The sequence below is a fragment of the Strix aluco genome, chromosome 10 (genome assembly GCF_031877795.1).
Source record: "Strix aluco isolate bStrAlu1 chromosome 10, bStrAlu1.hap1, whole genome shotgun sequence".
Classification (NCBI taxonomy): Eukaryota; Metazoa; Chordata; class Aves; order Strigiformes; family Strigidae; genus Strix; species Strix aluco.
This window is the reverse complement of record NC_133940.1, coordinates 15,745,941-15,767,732: the sequence shown is the minus strand read 5'-3', so window position 1 is coordinate 15,767,732 and position 21,792 is coordinate 15,745,941. Positions and strand designations below refer to the sequence as shown.

The 21,792-nt window shown below is 40.3% G+C and overlaps 1 protein-coding gene across 5 annotated transcripts in view; it reads left to right on the top strand.

Annotated features, from left to right (window-relative positions):
• Nucleotides 1-11,128: 11,128 nt before the first annotated feature.
• The window catches only part of MTMR8 (myotubularin related protein 8), a 32,785-nt gene continuing 22,121 nt past the window's right edge, over nucleotides 11,129-21,792 (top strand). For 3 of the 5 annotated variants that reach the window (XR_012624638.1, XR_012624639.1, XM_074835391.1), the window contains exons 1-8: nucleotides 11,238-11,586; nucleotides 13,237-13,359; nucleotides 14,028-14,190; nucleotides 16,510-16,667; nucleotides 18,170-18,298; nucleotides 19,268-19,377; nucleotides 20,831-20,903; nucleotides 21,327-21,459. Coding sequence is in view for 2 of the 5 variants with exons in the window: in XM_074835391.1 (XP_074691492.1) it covers nucleotides 11,425-11,586; nucleotides 13,237-13,359; nucleotides 14,028-14,190; nucleotides 16,510-16,667; nucleotides 18,170-18,298; nucleotides 19,268-19,377; nucleotides 20,831-20,903; nucleotides 21,327-21,459 (1,051 nt within the window). In the remaining 3 variants the exon portion in view is untranslated. Of the gene's footprint in view, nucleotides 11,587-13,236; nucleotides 13,360-14,027; nucleotides 14,191-16,509; nucleotides 16,668-18,169; nucleotides 18,299-19,267; nucleotides 19,403-20,830; nucleotides 20,904-21,326; nucleotides 21,460-21,792 lie in introns of all 5 variants that reach the window. The other 2 variants (XR_012624637.1, XM_074835392.1) reach the window with 2 other exon arrangements.

The following is a 21,792-nucleotide window of genomic DNA, read 5'->3' as shown; positions in this document are numbered from 1 at the left end:
TGTTGGTGTGTGGCTGGCACTTCTCTGGGGACTGGCACCCCTTGCAGGTAACTGAAATAACTTCAGCAACCTTTGGTAGCCTGAAATAACTCCAGCAACCTCTGGAGATGTGACTAGCCCACGATCAGGAAGCTGATCCTCTATGCACATCCCTTCTTGGCCATAGCAAAGGAGAGATGGTTCAAGAAAAGTAAATGATAATAAAATCCAACTAACTTCAAACAAAAGAGATCTGGTAGAACATCCTTCCAGCACATGATTGTTTCCTATGGCATGTTGCCTAGTGCTCTGCTAGTAATCCTAAGTATGATAGATGAAGTTTGATACGCACAGTGACTGAGAAAAATTGCTGGTTGTCAGAACAGCAGCAGCCAAGACAACAGCTATGTTTATTGACTTCCAAATTGCAATATAATCTTAGTTATTGGTAAACCCATTGTTGTCCAACCTGATACTCTCTGTGAAAGCATAGCTAATGGCCTTACAGAAAGGATGGCAGCTCAGCTTCATACTGATCGTGCATATTAAACTGTCACTGTAACACATTGATGTATTGCTGTACCCTTTTTTAAAGAACTGATGTTCTTCCTCTCTGTCTTTAAATTGTTTTTGTTTGAGGTCCTATAGCCAAAAGCAATCAACAGATAAAATCCAGAAGTGTGCATACTAGAAAATAAAGATATAATGGGAGAGTAAGAAAGTATTCAAACTAATGAAAATAATAGAATTACTGAAGGGAATATCAGCTTTAGGATTCTGAGGTTCCACAGCAAGGCTAATCTTCTGTAAACTTCCTTTTCTCTTGCTTTTCTCCAGACCTTCTAATGTAGGTAATTATTATACGTACCTTAATTAAAGTTAGTCTTCCCTTGAGCAGGAGGTTGGACTAAATGACCTCCAGAGGTGCCTTCCAACTGTTTTTTTCCCCCCTGTTATTCTATTTTACAAGTAGAATAGCTGATACAGAGACTGAAAGCCTTACACACATAGTAAATGAACAGAAAACCAGAACAGAATTCAGAAGATCGGATGCTGACACTATGGCTCTTTGCGCAGGAGGGGCATAGCCAGGAGTGGCAGCCAAGTGGGCTGTGTCACACCTGCCCAAACTGGGGTGCGAAGAAGAGGTGGCTGTGGTCACTGGGATAACATGATTTCATTATGGCTGTGGGGCAGCAGCCAGACCATGCACTAAGTGCCACCAGGGTCACCTGAACTTATAAAGACTACACACCGAGTGCTCCAGATCCCGGAGGCAAGTGATTAATATTAACATCTCAAATTTAATTTTTATTTGCTACCATAAAAGTAAAGCTGAAGACTGTTAAGCAATACCTTAACTATGGCAGAACTGGAGATAGAAGCATGACTAACATTATATAGGATAAACTAAGGTAACTCTGGTTACTTTGATTACTAAACTCTTTTATTTCCTTGAGAGGTTATAAATAACTCAGAAAGCTGCCTAGAAGAAAAGCAATACAGCCCACTACAGAAACCTTTCTGTGAATTAAAAAAGACTTAAGAAGGGAGAAAGGACTTCAAAATTTCCCAGATCAATAGTCTCAACAGGAGAAATGGTAATAAAAGTCTAAATTACATCAACACAGTTTCATTTATGGACTCTCAATGAAAGGACTGACATCTGAAATATATAGATAATTTATTTTCTTAAGATTATAATACTAGGTCAGTGTATATGTAGGCAAAAGAAAAACTTTAGGCTTGCATTTGGAAAACAATAAGATCTCAGCTGGGCAAGTATCTGCAGTTTAATAAGAGCTCAGTATAAATTCTTACACAGATTTATTTATTCCCATGCTGGTATGTTTCCATCAGCTTGCACAAGTACTGCTGGAGGAATCATAGGAAGGAAGATCATTTGGAATCTCTTTTGCAATCTTGTACACAAATAGCCTGGGCAAACTAAAACTTATGTTCAGTAAAGTATTTTATTTAATGTTACAAAATACAGAGTGATTGGTAGCAAATTATCAATGTTACCAAAGCATTTATCACTGAACTGAATTTCTTGTTGTGATGAGAAACATGAAGTTCTCCCTGCAAGGGGATTTCTTAGGTAATTTCAAAATAGCTCCCAAAACCATAAAGGGGTAGGTTCTGCCTAGCATCAGAGATGTACTGAGCATTGAAGTGTTTATGAGGGAGGTAATATGTGTTTTGTGAATAAAGAGTAGAATGATGACAAATCCACAGCTAAGGTACAAACTGGTTAGTTCTCTGTTTTGTCCGTGCATTATCTTATAAAAGGGGGGTTGATGAAGAAAGAAGGAAGGATCATTGTCACATATGATTTTGAATATCTTAGTAAGAGGATTTAAGGTTTATGATTTTTTTTTTGCTTCACTCACTACAGTTTTGTTTCCAAAATGATCATATTCCTTTCCTCTGAGGCTCCTAAGCTACATTCACTAAAGATGTGCAGGTCATAGTTCACAGTGCACAGTGTACGCTGTGGTGTGCTAGGAATAACTTATCAATGGACTGGCTTAGGGGAAGCTCTCTGCTTTCAAAATGTTAAGTGAAACAGATGTTACAGACTAGCTTTATTATACAGATCTTGAAATCTGAACAAAATAAAAATCTGTTTTTCATCCATATGGAAAGAAACTTCACTGGGTTTTTCCTCAACTTTGTTTTGTTCTTCAGTTAAAATCTTCATCTATGGGCTGAAGGGTCATTTTTTCTGCTTTGCTACATCTGTTTGTTTTTCATTTAAACCTTGTAGAGAATTGACTAAGCTAAGATGGTCCGGGAAAATTAAATACGAGCTCTAGACTTAGGCTTGTTCTGCTGATGAGCAATTGAATTGCTGCGGCCTTTAAAGTATCTAGCTTGGGTTCAGCAGAAGAGAAAAAAAAGAAAGAGGAAAGATTTCTATTGAAAACAAATTGGAAGGAATTTTCTTTGCAGTGTCGGGTCAGGTACGTGCTGCTGGTCAAGGCTAGTTAAGTTCTGAGCCAGCCATATTTTGTTGATATAGACTACATGATAGCCTCTGTCTTCTTCTAGAAGGCATATGGTCTCATTAAAATGATAAAGTAGTAGTTGCACAGATTATATTAAGTGCAAAGGAGAAGAATTCTACCTTTAAGTGTCAAGGCTAAATGTTCTGTTATGTATCTTACTAAGGTACATTAAAAAAGATTGTGTCACTAAGGGCATGGTAAATAGTAGGACGTTTGTGCCAAAGTTCTCTAAGTGGAATTATCTGGGTATCTATTGTGCTTCCCTTCTGAGATTTCATATTAAAGAGAAAGTGTGGGAAAAGTGAGAAATGGGAGTTGTTAGTAAGTGTTTATTTTCTGACAATATAAATATAAACTAGTTCTTATGAACTGGAATGACATTATTCGGGGGCAACAAGGTTCTGCTTGTGGGTGGGTGTTGCAATGGACTTTGCAAACCGATTTGTCATCTTGAGTTGAGGACGATAGTGCCAGACCAGCAGTGGATGAGTAAGTGTGATAGGTTTGCAAATAATGGTACAGACCTATATCTGATAAGCACTTTCTGTTCTACAGTTTCCAGTGACACTACAAGTGTTAAACCAGCTGGCTGCTGTTTTCTTCACCTTGCATGGGTTTTTTGTGCAAGGGCATGAAAGAAGCCTGTGCTTCTTCACACTATGGACTTTGTCACTACTTCTTGGTAGCTAAGAGTGCAAAGAGTTGCTGGACAAATTGTCCTCTGTCAAGTTTGCTTTTAGAGTGTCCTTGAAGTACTTTATTAGACAACCACATATTATTTTTCCAGTTCACTGTAGAGAAACATTCATGCTTCATCTACCCACATACCATCTTTAATAGATGTTTGGTCAACACTAGGCAGGTCTTCATCATTGAACAGTATTGTCCAACAGGCTGATCAAGAGATGGATGGGATATACCATTCTTCACCGCTTCTTCCATTGCTCTTCAGTTAAAGCAATCTTGTGACATCTAAGTCAAAGAGATGACTTTGAAGAGACTCTGCTCCCTGCAGCAGCCCCAAAATTAAGATTCTTTAACAACAACAAGAAGACAGCCCTGAACACAGCACATGACGCGCTTGGCCTTAAGGGTTCCTATGGGTGCGGGCTGCACAAGAATAAAACCAGCCAATCCATTCACATGGGACTTGGACTATTGGAACAAGACTGGCCAGGCCACATGAAACCAGTGTGGTAGTAACTGGTATGGATGGAAGTGAGGATTCCTCTGGTGCTGGACTACCCTACATGGGTTGGTACTGGTGTTTGCTAATTCTCAGGGAGATCTAGGCAAAGGACAGCAGAGAACAGAGAGAGGACTGGAGCCATTGTCATGCCTAGCCCTGGGGAAGCTGCTGTTGCTAAGATCGTTATTTCCCTCCCTACCCCTTCACCGTCCTCCAGTATTTTTTCCAGCTTATTTCTGGAAGCCATTTTGACCCTGTCAGCAGTGAACAGAGATGGCATGGAAGTTTTGGGATGATATCCCTTGGAAATGTAACCTAACAAAGCACATTGCAACTTAGAACCAGTGCACACTGGAACAGGCAAACATGGCTCATGGGCAACTGATGTCAGAAAGATCAGGGAGCCCCACTGGAAAAAGGTATGAGTGGGCTGTCCTTTGAGACAGAAGTTATGTTTGCCTTCCCTTGAAGTTTGCCATTGTCCCTATACATAAAATCACCGAAGATTTCACCAGACTATATTATATTTCAAATGTGTAAGTACAAAGTCATTTTGCTGTCATTTGCTATCACTCAGTGAGTTTAAGCACTCCACACATCACTGGTGACAAATAACCTGCAATTGTTCATCTTTGTTCCCTAGGGTGCTTTCCCTGACAATGGGATGACTCAACTCAGTAATGTTGACTAGATGAGCACATGATTTCACAATAAAATAATCAGTGACTTTTTTAAAAAGGGCAAATTTATGCAGCCTGTTGAAAGAAAAAAGCAAAATGCAGCCTAAAATTCCTTTTATTTACAGTGGGAAATGAAGCATGAGTAAGATGATTAGAACTGTAATTAAACAAGAGAGTCAAATCCACAGATACGCACAACATACAGAGGGAGGCTCTTGGAGAGACAGCATAGAAGAGTCCTAAAGTATTTTTTCCACTGCAAGCCCTAGGGACATCCCTCCTTAATTTGATCTCTAACAAGAAGCTATCTCCAAAAGCCCCTCTGTTTACCCTTGAATAAAAGCTGAGCCTCAGGAAAAGGTCTAGCTAATTTTCTCACTAAAAAGATACTGCATACATAGTGCATGCATAGATACTGAAATTTGAGCTTCATTACCAATGGGAAAAAAACATTTTCTAAGTACAGGAGGGGAAAACCCCGGAGGAGATTCTGTCTGCAGCCAAGTAAAGCTTGAGTTTGGCTCCAGTCCTGAATTATATGCCTTTCTGTCATTTGCCAAACACCATCTCAGTTCTCCAGATGCTGCTAACGTCCTCATATCATACTGCATTTAAGTACCATCCCTGCACTCCTTCCCTGTGTTATACAGTCCTTGGCATGTTTTCAATAGCTTTCTTAAACCACATCCGAATTCACTTGGTAGGTTTCAATAGCTTGCTGAGAGGCAGATAATCCACCATTGTCACTATGGATTGAGTGCTGTCTCAGAAAAAGAACAACTCCATTTCATCAAGGAAAAATAGTTAGGAATAAATTTGCCACTGCTAACAAGCTTGACTGAGCTTTGTGTGCTGGAACAAAGACTTTAAGACCCTGAAACATGTTAGTATTGCAAAGAATATTCTATTCAGTCTCTCTGCCATACATATTTTAATGCACTAGATCACTTGTATTTTGTTAATCATGTCTTACACTTCCTCAGAAGAGTACCTGTCAGATCCTTATAAAGTATCTGCTCTGCTCTAAGTCAATATGATCTCTTTTTTTCTATTGTGTAAGAGGTCTCAGTGCCCCTACCTGTTTCCAGATGTAGCAAGACAGACAGCCAAATCCAGCCCTCAGCTAACCTAGTGCAATGCCAAGGGGAAGACAACCATTCCCAGTGCTCAGCCATTGATTCATTCATGCAAAGCTTTAATCCAGCTGGGAGCCCAGTGTGCAATGGAAGCTGTTAAAAAAATGTTCCAGGAAACAAGTTTCCTACTTGACAGCAGGGCGAGGGAGAATAGCTGTGTCCTTAGGGAAGCCCAGGATCTGTGATATTTTGAAGACTGGGGCTTTATTCTTCACAAACAGAGATAGACACATACTGCAAAACATTATCTACGGAGATTTGTTTGAAACTGTAAACACATCTGCTTTGGCCTTGCTCAGACTTCTCTCACGGTCCCATTTCATGAATGTTCATGCAAGTGAGTTCTCAGTAACCTGGCTCTTTGCAAAAGTCAAATTTATATCTGTTTTCTCAAGTTCAGGCGGCAAGTACATTTTATATGAGCATGCCTTGTGATGTTCAGGGAGACTGTTTCTATTCAGGCGGTAGAACAATGCCACTTAATGATAAGTCCATTAAAAAACAAGGAGTGCAGCTCAAATTGCAAGGCAATAAGCAAGAAGAATCTTGTAGAATAATTTTGAAAAAAACAATACATCTGAGAAACATCACAGCCTGCTCCTAGCTATTCCCTAGAAAAGAGAAGAAACCTCACTGTATGAACTATTTGTTATGAAAGTATTCAGTTCAGTTCCAAGAGCAACAAACCAGATGAAACTATGTGTTCATCAGCTAGCTTCCTAAACTCTGCTGGAAGTGGATGTGTCAGGCAATTTCATCAGAGCTGTTATGATATTTTTTCTTTCCATTAAAAACATCTAGCCACAGCAACTGCAAAGGAAAAAAAAAAAAAACCACTCTGCTGAACATTTCCTTACCTCACATCTCCGTGATTTTCCATCTCTGCAAGTGATGCTTTAATTAGCTAAAAACCTTCTGACTCTAAGCAGGTTGGAGGTGCTGTTCCACAGCCCCATCACAGCAAATTATTAATCTAAAGCAAAGCAACGCAACCAGGAGGTCTAAAAATACCAGAGACACCTGAGTTACTCCGTTTGATTGTACTGAATTTAGCAGAGGAGAGAGATGGTCCCTGCATGCAGATTGCTTGGTGCCTGTTTGTAGTCACAACCTCTTCTGCAGTGTAGAACCTTTTGAAGGGAAGATTCAGGGGCTAGACTGGATTTTTGAGTTACTTCAGCAGTATCACCTCAGAGGCAGCACATGTGCTAGTCCTGCGACTCCTTCGGTAGTACAGGAGATGAACTAATTATGTTTTGTCAAGCATATCTCTTGATGTCCTATGATGTGGAAGATACAACTGCAGTATGGCATTGGGAACCAGGTGTTAGGAACCACTGCACTTGACCCAGATGCATGGCACTAAGAAGATCATCACTGTCCAGGGGATGTCAACAGAAAAATGTGTAAGAAATGGTACAGATTTTTTCCATGAGGTATTTTCCAAACTTTCAGGGGAAAGTCATTAGTTGTGTAATACTGGGCCTCCTAGAAGAAGCTGTAATTATAATGGTGCTGCAACTCATCTCATAAGGACTGTGACATCACCTCATGAGATCTAAATTCACTTTAAAAAATTTCCAGTGAAGGGCACTTTAGAATAAGGTCAGTTCCAAGGGTTAAAGTAAAGTTTGCAGGAGCCCAGTTCTGCTCTCATGCTTCTCAGCAGCCTTATATTCCTTGAATTAAGCTACTTTTAAATTTTTCTTCTCTGGGAAGATACTTCAGAATCTATTTGTGACAGTAAAAATTCTAAAATATGGGCAAAATCTGTGCTCCCTAAGGCTATTTCTTGAGACAGCAATTTCTTGAGTATCATTAAAGTGAGAAAAACAAACTCTGAAGGCCAAATTCATGCCTGGTGTCATTCAACTGACCTAGCATCAGTGCACCAGCAATGGACTTGGCCATGCACATACATTATGCTGTCTGCTTACAAAATGACAGAATCCAGCATCTGGGCAGGCCTGCGTGCATACCGACTGGAACTGGTTATTGAATTGTATCTAAACCCACCATCTCAATGAATTTTTGGCACCATTCTCTTTCTAACACTCATAAACAAGGCCCCCCTTTTCAACAGCCCCTTTGGCACTCATATTCCAGGAGTTTAGCAGTGTGGGTGTCTAGTAATGCCCCTTCCCATCCTTCACTCAGTGAAAATGGCACAATAAATTGTTTCTCAAATGTTTCCCAGACAGAATGTAATTTCCATCCACATTATACAAGATTTCACTGTTTTGTTGATAGGGATGTATTGTGGTAGACTTTAGCTGCCTGTTAAACACTTCCTAAATGGTGAGTAATGAATAAAGATGAGATTACAGGAATTGCTTGGTGTGGGACACACCATACCTACAATTTAGCTTACCTTTCCCTGCAAACTGAAGATCTTCAAACTGGTCTCCAGATAGCAAAATAATTTTAGAAAGCCACTCTTCTATCAGTAGAAAGCCTATCGGTAACCTGACCAATTTGATGCCGGGGGTAGCACCACTGAAAGCAAGTCTGAAGGTGGCCTCCAGATGAATGGCAAAATCAATGTCAATGTAAGGAACTCAGAGCAAGATCAAAATAATTACAGGTTCCTGTAGTACAGGGGGATTTCTGTAATAAATGTGACTTAAAATGACAGAAAAAAATCTGTAGCATCTGAAGACACTGTGAGCTGTACTGAGAAGTTCACTCAAGGCTGTGACATTGTCTCGGTGGCCTTGTGCAAGACACTCACTGCTCTGTGTCAAGTTTTCTTCATCCATCAAATGGGGTTTTAACACACTGAATGCCCCTCATGATCCAGTGGAGGACATTCAAAAGCCTCTGTCCAAGAAAACTATTCACTGAAACTACTCTTCTAACAGGTGCAGGGCTGATCTCTTTGGATGTGCCTACAGAGTACACCAGTATCAGAAGCAATGTACTGGTGTTTGGTGAGGCTCTGCCTGGCTCAGTACACATCTGAAGTGGCTTGGCAGCAAATGGCACTGCTGTGAGCTGTATGGATGTATTTATAACCAACATTGTAAGGGAGAGGTCTTCAAGAATGCATTTTGCTCAGCTGAGGTGCTGCAGCCCTTCAAGGGAACATGCTGCGTCGCAGTGACACATCCTTCTTGTTCCACATCAACACAACTCTGTTGGAGGCAGGAGTTACTGATGATGCCACCTCATGTTTTAAAAATACTTTCCCAGTACTTGGAAAATCCAGCTGTTTCTTTCACTGTTCTGCTTCCAGTTTACCACAGCAGCCATGTTATTTCTTATTATGGAGTCAATGCTCTGATGGAGATAATGCAGTGGAGTTTGATTTTTTTTAAGCTAATGCAGTGGGGTTTGATTTTTTTTTAAAGCATTCCAGCTGGTTACAGCTCTAATTAATTGTGTGAAATGCAGCTCAACCTTGCCTTAGCAAAGAGTCTGATCAAATTGACTTTTCTAAGTATTATCTTTGAAAACAAGAAAGTAGAGCAACAGAGAACAAAAAGAAGTAGGAGGACAGGTTAAATAGCCTCTTTTTAAATCCTACTCATCATTGATCTGGGTGGTTTTAAGATCCTTTTTTATGATTTCACCCTGCTTCCCAAATACACTCAAAATTTATTTGCTAAGCTCAACTCTGTGGCCAAGTTCTCTTTTAATTGCTTTCTTTTGATACCTCCCTTTGTTGCATCTCCTCAGGTTCAGTAAACACAGACTTCTGGTAGAAGATGTGGACACAGACCTGAAAGGTCCGAAAAGGAAGAGCGAACCTGCTGCCACATCAGGTGAGAGGGAGTGAGTTGTGTGTTAGACAGCATCTCCCCCCTTTACAGCATACTTATGATAAAGGCGGGTTAGAATTGCCTTTACTTTCAGATTTCTCACAGATTAAGCTGAATCAGTATGTTTCTCCACTGTGAGCATTTGCCAGCCTCAGCAGCTCAGTTCTGCTCTGTACTTTGCCCATGGCTCCATCTGTTACTTGAGAAAAGCTCCCTGGAAGAAGTCAGCACCCTTTATTCCTTGGGATTCCTGCTCAAAACTGGTCGCTGTGGCATAACAATTAGTTTGGAAGTAAGCTGTGAGGGGGATAGCGTCTGTCTGATTATTCCACATCTTCTACTCCTCATCTCAAAATGCTTATTTCTTGCCTTCTGTGTGTTAACTTTCCCTTGGGAAGAGAAGAAAGAAGTGTTGCTATTATACATGTATATTGTGTAGTGCTGTAGAGTCCCCTTCAGTGATCCCCACCCAGTTTATTATTAACGTTGTAAACTATCATCACCCCTCTGCAAACCCCGGGAGAAGCTACCAGGGAAAGAAAATTACTTTGGATTGATGTGCAGCACAAATGCAAAGCCCTAACAAGAGCTGGCCCCACTAATTGTGGTGGAGAAGCCTGCATGCAGGTGCTGCTTGGCATCCGGCAATTGCACCACCTGTGTGTCTCTGTTTATCTTGAAGAGGTGTGTTTTTATATAACCAGTAGAAATGAACATTGTTGCTTACTTCTCAGATCATCCTATACCAGTTGTAAGGATTGCAGCACTGGTGGACAGGATCTGGGCAGCGTGCCATGGCTAGCAGTCTGACCCCACACAGCTTGGGTTTCCACCGGCAGAAGGAATGTAAGAGTATCTCCACCATCACCTTTTCGTGTTATCTCTGATGAACAGTATTTTAATCAACACCTTAGGGAGCCCAAGTGTCTTTCTTGCTGGGATCTGTAACAAACACTTGACTGGCAGATTACACTAATATTATCCATTATGTAATAATTGAAAAACTGTAAATTCTCAGGCTTGATACAAGGCCATCCTCCTGAAGTAAATTTCTTCACAAATTAAGGGTTTAGATTGCAATGAACACCTGGGGAAATTCTGCTGCCCATGGGTTTGCAAGACATCATGAATATTCATTGTGGAGGCAGCAGCAGGTGAATAGCAATTACAGCAGATCTTCAGGATCAAGCCTGGGTATCCACGAGAGACAGCATTATGCTTTGAAATTGAAATATAGGGAAAAACAGATAAAACAGGTATTAGTTCTGTTAAGTGCCTGTACAAAGTATTAACATGGTCAAATGTATCTCCAACCCCCTTTCACTAGTAGAGAATGCTATTAGCTGGCTACCCACCGAGTGCAATGCTGATGCCAGAGCTGAGGGCCTTACACATTGAGGAAAAAAGGGTTTTTTTCCCGAAATATCCTCAGAGCTTCGTGTATGCCCGTGCCGGGAGGGCAGGGCAGTGGGCCTGGAGACACCAAGGTAAGAGAGAGGCCTCTCGGGGCGCAGGGGCCGAGCCGTGCTCAGGACCGCGGAGGATCGCGAGACTCCCCACCGCGCTCCAGGACCAGCTCCGAGTCACGGCGAACAGCCACAGCAGGAACGTGACAACCCAGCAGACCCCGAGCCCTGCTACCCCGCCGGCGCTCTGCCCTCACCCAAGATGGCGGCTGTGGCGCCGCCCCGCGGGCCTCTCGCGAGGTTTGCGGCGGGGCCGGGCGCTGCCCGGTGCAAATGGCGGCGCGGAGGCCGGGTCGCGCGGGTGTGCCGAGGTGAGGCCGGGGAGGCGGGCGGTGTCGCCATGGAGCATATCACCACCCCGAAGGTAAGAGGCCGTCCCGCCACGGCAGCCAGCCGCTGTCCCGCTGGGGTACCCCTGTGGCGCCTCGGGGCGGCCAGCCGGGCCGGGCCCGGGGCTCCACTCGCCGCTCTGCGCCGAGGCCTCCCTGTGGGACACCTGAGGTGAAGCCTCTCCGGGAGCGGTAGGCCTCGGCCGGGGCTGCTGTCAGGACTGTGCGTTTTCAAGCACTTCTTTGTTTTGTTTCTTGTTTTGTTTTAAGGTCGTGACTAATTTCGGTAAACGAGCTGTCTTTGCTTTCCTTCAAGGCATATGTATCCGTGAGCGTCCCTTGCACATCTCAAATGGGTCACGGATAAGTCTGGAAGGCTTAAAGCTACTTGACGTGGTGTTTACGTATTTATTACTGTATCGCCTTCTTGGAAAGGAAATTTTTAGTAAGGATACTGATTAAAAGGTGGTTTGGGTACGATTCGTGTAAACTTCATTTGTATCAAAGTGTGGAGACCCCTCAGTCCGAATAAGTGAATCAAAGTGTGCTTTTTCAGTTGAATAAAGTGAAACAGAAGCTCTGGGAATTCTGTCTTCATGACAGTTAAAAAAAATTGTATTACTTACACCTGGAAAAAAATGTATTTACTTTAGGCAGCTGTCCAGCCGTTGACTGATTTCTTTTTTCTATTTTTTTTTAATGCCATGAAGGTTGCTGTTTGCTGTGTTTTGTTTTGTTCTATTCTCTAGGATATTAGTTTGGGGATGCTACTTACCCATGTTGCCTAAGGTGCTTTGGTGGATCTGCTTGTCTCTAGTGGCCTGAAAAAGGGCAATATTAGATATAATAATTATACATGTCAAAAAACTTGATGTACTAGGAAGACATAGAGCCGACAGCTCTGCTCTTCAAGTTTCTTTGCTGATGTTTTCCATGATGTATCTCAGACCAGTGGTCTTGTAAGGAAACTTACATGCTCAATACCCAGAACTAATTTATCATTATTATCATTATTTAAACTGTTTGTTTTCATTGTCCTTCCAATTATTTTTTTCCATTATTTTTGCTTAATGATGAAAGAAAAATTCCAGCTACATTCATCAAGAAGCAAATAGAGCAGGAGAAAATCAAATAATGTAAAATAATTTAAAATTTTATTATATCTGCACTGATGTTTTTTAAAACTGTTTTTATTAGTTAGCTTAGTGTGGTTTATGAAATGCGCTTATATGCCTAGGATGTGTTACAAGAAGTAGCTACTAATTTTTTTTACAGTGACTGAGCAGTTGGAAGTCAGACTGGAGAGGACTGTTTCTTTTAGAGCAATACTTTGATTATACTGAATATGGACAGTCTTTTCTTTTGCAGTTCTCTGCCTTATTTTTTCTGCAACCTTGCACAATAATAAACTGTGATCATCACGGCTACAAATCCAGTAACCCTGTTACTCACACTGGTGCTAAACCTTGACTGTTTGCTTAACCTTTTTTGCTTTAATTTCTGGAGAAATAATTTGAATTTATAATGTAAAGCTGAGTTAGTGTTGCAGGGGAGACTTTAATTCTTACATTTTTGTGTCTTACTTCCCAAATTGTATGTTAGAAGTTAAAGGATTGCAATTCAACGGGTGCTTAGATATTTACTCAAAGTTAAATTCATTTTTTCATACTGTTTTTATGTTGCAGGTTGAAAATGTGAAATTACTAGATCGTTATACAAATAGGAAGGCAGCAAATGGGACATTATACCTGACAGCTACTCATCTTATCTATGTAGATGCTTCTGCTGAAGTCAGGAAAGAAACATGGGTATGTTGTGATACCTGGAGTTTGTTTAAACATAACTATAAAAATTACTTTATATCTCATATCCAAAATGAGTGGGTTTGTGAATTGCAAAGTTATAGTGGTCTTTTATAGCATTTTGATACCAAATGCTTAACAGAAACAGCTGTTTTGAAAGGAAATGAACACAATGGTAATGTGACTTGATAGAGGTCACTTGCTGAATTAGTGTTAGTTCCAGGAACGTAAGAAACTTGTTTAGTTTCCTGTCTGAAACTCAATATATCAAGCCACCAAACTTGAATTTACAGCTTTTAGAAGTGCAAAATTAGCACTGAAATGAGCTTTTTTTATTAATGCTAAAGTAAAATGTGAATGACAAAAGATATTGCATATGGGCATGGAGGGAAAGCAAAGTAAACCAGGTAAACTGAGCTGCACATCAGTCTCTAAAAGTAATTTTTATATATCTGTGTTTTTTTCAGTCTTGCTCTTAGTTACCTAGCCTTTGGGTGCACAGTCTGGATGTTTATTGTGTTTGTTTGATAAATACCACAAATAAACTCACTTTCTGCTGCTGGTTAGTTGCAGTAACCATAAATAGCTGATAGTATTGCAAAAACTTAGTACTGCTTCTACTGCTCGCAACCTTATCAGTGGCTTCTGAAAAATGTTTATTTCCTGTTTTTCAGATTTTGCATCACCATATTGCAACTGTAGAAAAATTGCCTCTGACCACAGCTGGATATCCACTCCTTATTCACTGCAAGAACTTCCACGTGGCTCACTTTGTTATTGGGCAGGAACGTGACTGTCACGAAGTGTATGCCTCATTGCTTAAACTTTCACAACCAGGTATTTAGGATGGGAGTCTGCTTTGCAAATTGTTGAAATGCTTTAAGCTGGAAGGCTCATCTGAGCAACAGAGAGAGCTTCACCTGCCAGACTATTGGTTTTGCAGTGTTGGTACAGGAGGGGGAGGATGTGAAATCAGAATCAGGTTCCACCACCAGAGATGATCTGTGTGGGTCAGCTCAGTAAGTAGAATGCTGCCTTGTCAACTGGGACATTTGCTTCCAAACTAAAGAAGTCTTTTGGGGCAGTGGGAATGAGGTGGTCTCCCTTGAGGAACTTCTGAAGACCCGTGCAAAGTTCACTGAGGTCGTATGCAGCATCTCAGGCTTTTTTCTTGTAGCACTCATGCTGAGTGTCAGATCCTGTACCTGGCCATTGTCAGTCATTTCTGTGACGTAGCTGTTGGCCATGTGTAGTTCTGCCCTTTCCAGTTGATCCAGGTGTTCACAGAATTCTGGAATCCCACAAATAAAGCTTTAAAGGTTGGCATCTTTCATTTGTTCCCCTATAGCATGTTTAGGCTACTCTTCAGTGTTTGTCTTTTCAGTTGTGAAACCTGTGCTTCAGCCTGGCTGCCCTGACTTGGAGTCACTCTTAAATTAAGAGTGTAAGCCAGACATCCTCAAAAGCGTGTGGTCTCCTCTGGCTTGAGCTTTTTAGTCCACCATGGGTGAATCTTCAGGCTCCTAGTTCTTCTTGCAGGACAGCATTCCACTGAGTTTTCTACCTGGCTTCTGTCTGTGCCGGCTTCTGTCTGTGCCAGCTTCTGTTTTTGGGGTGCTCCTTCAGTGAACCAGTATTTGGAGTTCGACTTTATTGTAAGGATGCCATCTGTAACTGCATGTTGTGATTATGTCACTAGTCTAAGGGAAGGGAATTGATAGCACCAGTCTGCTTCATGCTGGCCATCCCGTAGGACTTGAATAGAAATACTCTAATAGAATGGGTTTTGCCGAGTTTGGGGTTTTTTTGATTGATATTAAGGGTTTTGTCTATTCCCAGCATCTCCCTTGTGCTCTGAGCTTTGGAGTTTTCTTAGTTCTGAAGTTCTAATGCTGTATCTGGCAAGTTTCTGGTGTTGTGTTTAAAAGCTGTCACTGTTCTCTCAGTTTTGAAAATTAGAGACTTACATAGTGTCTTGAAGCGTGGGAGCTGTCACTGCAGGGGATTACATCAGTTTCTTTTGTCTTGTGGGTTTTTGTGTAATATGCTGCAGCTCTTTCTTTTGTTCTATTTATGGATTTTAACAGTTCTCTTTTGTTGTTTTTAAAATTTCTGTATGTGTGCTTCCTTCATGTTTTTTTGGCATATAATTATTTATGATTTGCACATGTATGATTGACAGTGATGGGTTACCTGTCTGGTAACCTGGCTACTTTATCAGACTCTGACAGGTTTCACTCTGTCTCTGGAGCACTTGCTGCCTTGGGAATCAGCTGAATGAGTTATTGGTTGGATTTGCATTTTATGAAGAGAGGGAAGGAAATTGGGATGGTAGAGATGGAGGGAGGAAGAAATTACCATTTGTCAGACACAGCCTGAAGCTTTTGTTGTGCTGACAGTAATATTCAAGACATCTATCAAGTTTTCCATGCGACTCAGAACTCACTGTTGAACGATGAACTTACAGGTGTGCAAGAGCTGTTTTATGAACTCTTCACAGAAAATATACCTTTTAATATATGTTTTCATTTATGGTTTAATTCTTATGATATAAATCTTGTCTAACATGCCTATTGCAGTGAATTCAATAGGAAGTCATTTGTTTGGGAAAAATTATTATTTTGAAGTTTTAATTAATTCTAACAAAATGTTTTAGTGTATCTCCCTGCATGAGGGAACTGAGTATTGCAAGTTTCAGAGGATTTCAATATGAATTGTCAGCACTCAGTACTACCCCGAACAAAAACTTGTAAATGTGAGGTTGAGAAATTTGAAATATCTGTACTCTTTTTTTTTTTAAGAAGTGAGAATCAGTCTTAACTTTTCTTAGAGTGGTGAATTACACAAAGTGCCAAAAGAAGACTTCACGCTTCTGATATTTGAGGAGGCAAAAGCATAAGGAAAACAGCTCTTATTAAAATAGTCAACTAAGCAGTACAGTGGCATAGCCCTTTGGCTTCTTTAGTAAATGATTTCTAAGTCTCCTGATCTTTCTTGACTGAATAAATTTTTTCAGTCCTTGTATCAGTTGTAGTACACCTGCAGCTCGTTGGCTTGCACAGTGCTTGTCCAAAAGGTGGCCTTTAGGAAGAAGTGTTGACCTCTCCGTGTGTCTTTTGTATCTAAGTAGTTAATTTTTTTCTTTCTTCTTCCCAGTGAAACCTGAAGAACTTTATGCTTTCTCTTATAACCCCAAAACGTCTAAAGAGAACCGGGAAATTGGATGGAAGCTGATTGATTTAAAAGTAGATTACCAGCGTATGGGAATTCCAAATGACTATTGGGAAATAACGGATGTTAATAAAGACTATGAGGTAATTCTTGCCCAAAGTAGCCATTTAATGCAGTATCTCTTCTTTGTTATTAATGACATACAGCAGTCCTTCTACTGCTGCATAAGTGATGTCTCTGGGGAGGAATGAGCTCAGTTGGTTTTAATCGAAGCAGCATCATCTTGATGCAAAGTTGCGGATAATGATGCTATGAAAGAACAGAACAGAGCTCCAGAGTCACCTTGGTTTGTTTTGATCCCCCTTGGCAAAGTACCAGATACTTTTTTTTGGGTTTTTTTAGAGAAATGTCAAACCATCTGTTACAAAAAACCTGAATTACCTTTAGCTGCTTTTGGTATTTCCAAACCCTGTCCCACCAGGCTGGTGACAGATGTGTAGAAGAGAAATAGATGGCAACAGTTTGGCTTGGTGGGGAATGAGGCAGAGTGGAAAGGGATTAGGTAAGGAAGGAAAAAACAGTAACGGAAAACAGACATGTTTTTTCTTGCTTGGTTGGATCTTCTGCTAAATAAGGGCTCTCGGTCATTTCAGTCCTAACTGACTACTGCTGTTGGTTTTTTCATTCTCCTCTGTAAAGTCGGATTGGATTTAAACCACATTAAATGAAAGCGTTTTTCAGCAAGTTTACTTACTTCCCTTTTTATTTCTTCTGATGTTGTGTACAGTCAGACCTTTCTGTCTAAAAGACAAAGCAAACAACTCTGAGGAAGATAGAAATTACTAAGTCTTGAATCTCTTTCCCCTGCTTGCCACTCCCTTCCCCCACTAGTTTTTTTTCAGTGTTACGTTTTGGGTTGAAGAAATACAATCCGGTGCTGTCAGAAGTGACTGGTAATTTTAAATGACTATCTTTGGATGCCCGAATTGAGATACGAGGTGAGAGGTGCTTTTTCCATTAGCTGATTAGGGCATCTGAATGTGGGCATCTAAAATCATTAATCACTTTGAAGCTTTACTTGCTAGTATGTAAGTCCCAAGTGCCAGTGCTTTGTAATTTCCTCAGGGTTTCCACCTTATGTTTTAAAATTGTCAAGCCTAAAGTAAAGCAATACTTGGAGAATAGCTTATCTGTGAAGTACGTGCTGAAAAGACTGTACTTGTTTGAGAAAAAAGGATAAAGCTGGTCTGCGAGGATGTTACCTGATTGCTGGAAGCTCATTTTAAGTTGAGTAAGATTTAGAGGGAACTTTTTAAATATAGTCGTTCTTAATTTCTCTTTTTGTGACAAATCAGAAGCTTTCATAAAAATTATGGATTTAAAGAACTTCCTTTTAAATTGTATTGTGTACTGTGCAGTCCATTTTTAAGTTCACTTGCAAGATCGATTGTTTCATTTTGCACCTACTCCTGTGTTGTTTTTCTAAATGCATCTTAATGGCTTAAAATTTTAGATGTGGACTGCATTAGATACAGTATGACAGACAATCTATTCCTGTTGTTTATAAATGCTAGATCATAAGCTAGGGATGAATTTTGAGCTGCTAAGTACTAATATGTGAATTCTTTTCTCTCTTTTCACTTAGGTTTGCAACACATATCCTCCAGAAATAGTGGTGCCTAGAGCTGCTAATAAGGCAGTGGTGATTGGAAGTTCAAGGTTCAGAAGCAGAGGGCGGATTCCGGTGCTTTCTTACTTGTATAAAGAAAACAATGTTAGTTGTTCACTGTCTGCTGTCTTTTGGGGGAGTAAGGGTTCCCCTTCTTGTCCAGTTCCCTTTTAGTGAAAAGAAAGAATAATTATTAGAGCATATTAACTTTATGTTTGAGAACTGTGGTTGTCTTAACAGTGTTAATAATGGTTTGTTCTAAGTCACAGAATAAGCTAAGGACAAACACTTGGGACGCATCCAGAGCTGTGCAAAAAGCACAAACTTTCCAAGCTTCCTGTCTGGATTTTTTTTCTTTAATCAGCTTTCAACAATACCTTGTTACGTGGGGTTTTTTAATCTACTGTTTAGCAATATTGAATAATGTTTTAACAAGGTACTTGTTAACTCAGCTAGATTTTTCTTCATATTGAAGAGGAGGAACCACCCTGCAATAAATCCCCACTAGCTCAGAATAAGAGAAGGTTTCAGTGGGTTTTTTTTCCACTGAAGACCAGAATGTAAATTTTTAACTTTGCTGTCTCAGCAGTGTTTTGGATGCAGATGTCAGGAAAATGCTGTCACAGTCGAATTGTTGTTTTCCTGAGGAAGCGTGCCTTGACCTGGGCAACTGTATGGAGTTTTGCTGTCAGCTACTGAAATTTCCCTAAAGCATACTCAGTGCAGTTCTGTGTGGAACAGTAACAACTGATAAGCAAAGTCGTGGAAGAGAATGGTTTGGACAATAGAAACCAAGTAGAAAATGAGAAATGCGAACATTTGGGATACTGATCAGGCAGAGCATAGTAGGTTTGAGAACATAGCAGTGAAGTTTGTAGCAGGGCTCCTTAGCCTCACTACTTTCTTAAGATTGCCAAGCTTGTAGCTTTGAGAAATATTCTGGTAGTATTCCTGTGTGTCCATTTAAGTAGCAGTTCTTCAGTGAAACGGAGGACACAACAAATTCTTGTTCTTTGGGGCAGTGCAGTAGAGACAATCTGAAAGCAGAAAAATGTGAGCTGTTGTGTGTTGCAGGCTGCCATATGTCGTTGTAGCCAGCCTCTCTCTGGGTTCAGTGCGCGCTGTCTGGAGGATGAACAAATGCTGCAGGCGATCAGAGAAGCCAACCCTGGGAGCCCCTTCATGTATGTTGTAGACACAAGGCCAAAGGTATCTTCATGGGGTTTGTGGCTACTTTTAAAGCTTGCGTCTGAATTAGTAATGCTATTTTCAGTTCGTTCCTGCACAACTCTGCTAATGTTTTCTTATGCTGCATTAGGTTAAATCGTGTCAGTCCTGAGTCAGGAATTCGGTATCAGGCTCCTGGTTCGGTGTCTTACTGTGACGAATACTTGTGCATAATAAAACGGCAATGTTAAGTACTGTTAAGAATGCTCATGCTCCCGGAGTATTCTGGGTTGAGGTTTGTGTTAAGGATGACCTGAAGCAACTGGCAGTCTTGAAGCTGGCTGAGACAGTGAAGCATTTTCCTGCAGAGAGCTGTGTCCTTAATATGTTGCATTGGAGAGAAGCCTTAGGATTCAGTTCCATGAGGCTGAAGTGCTTTTATCAGCAGACCTGGGAAGAAGTGGGGCTGTATGAAGTCAGTAACAATTGAGAAAAGCAATTCCTCCATTTTTTTTGCCTTTGTAAAAATAACACTAATGTTCTCATGATGTGCAGCTTGGAGTTTAATACAATTCAGCTCCTCTGTCCATAGCCACTATTTGGGGCTAGAACTTTGTTGCTGAGGTGTTTAAGAGGATATTGAAGAAACATTTGCAAAATGAAATCTCTAATGACTGTCATCTTGAGGAACTGAATTCAGAAACAAATTCAAATGATTGTTTTGTAAGCATATTGATTGGGAGTATAAGCAAATTAAAACAAGAATTTTCATAGTACACAATTATTTCAATATAAAGATTTTAAAGTGCTTTGATTATTTTAAAATTGAGCTTTCTGAGAACTTGCTTTGCTGTTCAGATACTATTTTATAGAAACTACAGTTGTGGTTAAATTATGACAAGTGCAAGAAGGGAAAAACTTTTTGGGAAAACAGGGAATGTTTCACCTGTTGTTCCAAGATGTGTTCTGGCTTTTTGCATTATGACATTTCAGAGAGATAACCTATTCTGTAATTATATGTATGTTTATAGCAATCACTGCATGTTCTTTTGGTACAGATAGCTTTCAGTATCATAGATGTTCGAGTGAAACCTGCAATTGATGGCAATTTTGTTCTAAAGTATTTGGCAAAAAAGGGAGAATTTAAAATTGGTTGTTTCTCCTTCTAATAGAACGTCTGAATGGTAGAACTGAAGCACTAGGGTTATTTAATTGTTCTAAAGATGTATATACCTTATCTGACTCTTCTTTCTCTCCTCTCTATGGAGGCAAATCACTCCTTTTCCCAAATTAATATGTGGGGGGTTAAGGTGCTCTTTTTTTCGGTCAGTGCTGAGGATTTCATGGTAGCTCTTGAACTATTTTGGGTAATTGTTAGAGCAGCTGGCAGCTTTTCTACTTCTTTTCTGCAGTTCCAGTTGGTTGCTGTATTCTTTCTGCTCAACTTTAATATTTCTATGTTTCCCTCAGGTGGCTTTATTTCATCTGTGCATGTATGTCTGTGAAAAGCTTTGGAATTCTCTTACTATTTCTATACCACCATGTATGTATGTTACTCGTAAAAATGGCTTTCCTAGTTTTACTTTCATGTGCTTCTGTCTGAATCTTTTTATATAGCTTCACAGTTAAGGCAGACTCAATGTCTCTCTACCTGTTTTGTTGACAGCAGTATTCTGAAATTGGGCATGGTTTTGATACTGTCTACCCTAAGAAATTCTCTCCAGGGACTTAATGAGTCTCTGCATATGACTAATGGACTGGAGATATTGGCATAATTTTAGTGAAACAGCTGGAAGTAATGTCTGGGAGGTGGGGAAGTATGTCTGAGTAACAACTTCGTTCAGTATATTTTCTGGGAGATTTTAAAAGAAGAAGAACTTGCAAAACAGTCTTATTTATTTCTGCATATTGTTTGTTGTAATTTTCTCTCTTTTCTTTCCTCTTCCTGTTCCCTTGAATTTGACAGTTAAATGCCATGGCAAACCGAGCTGCTGGGAAGGGTTATGAGAATGAAGATAATTATGATAATATTCGCTTTAAATTTATTGGTATAGAAAACATCCATGTGATGCGGAACAGCTTGCAGAAACTCCTGGAAGGTACGTACGGTCTGTGCAAGTGGCCTGTCTTCATTACCCATGGCTACTTTTGGACAGAACCTTTTGCTAAATATATAGCTCCTACATGCACAAGTGCATGTGGACTTGGGTGTTGTGATGGAAGCAGATGAGCGAAGTCAGTATCTCGGTTTGCTGTATTGAAGTGGCTGAAAGTATTAATTTTGTTAACATGCTTTCCTGCTGGACATTTTATTATTGTGCTTAGTTTTATAGTGGTTCAAAAATAGCAACTAATACTAAAAACATTCCTTAATTTTGCTAGTTACATAAAATATTAATTTCTTAAATGTGCCAAATTAAAAGAAAAAGGCT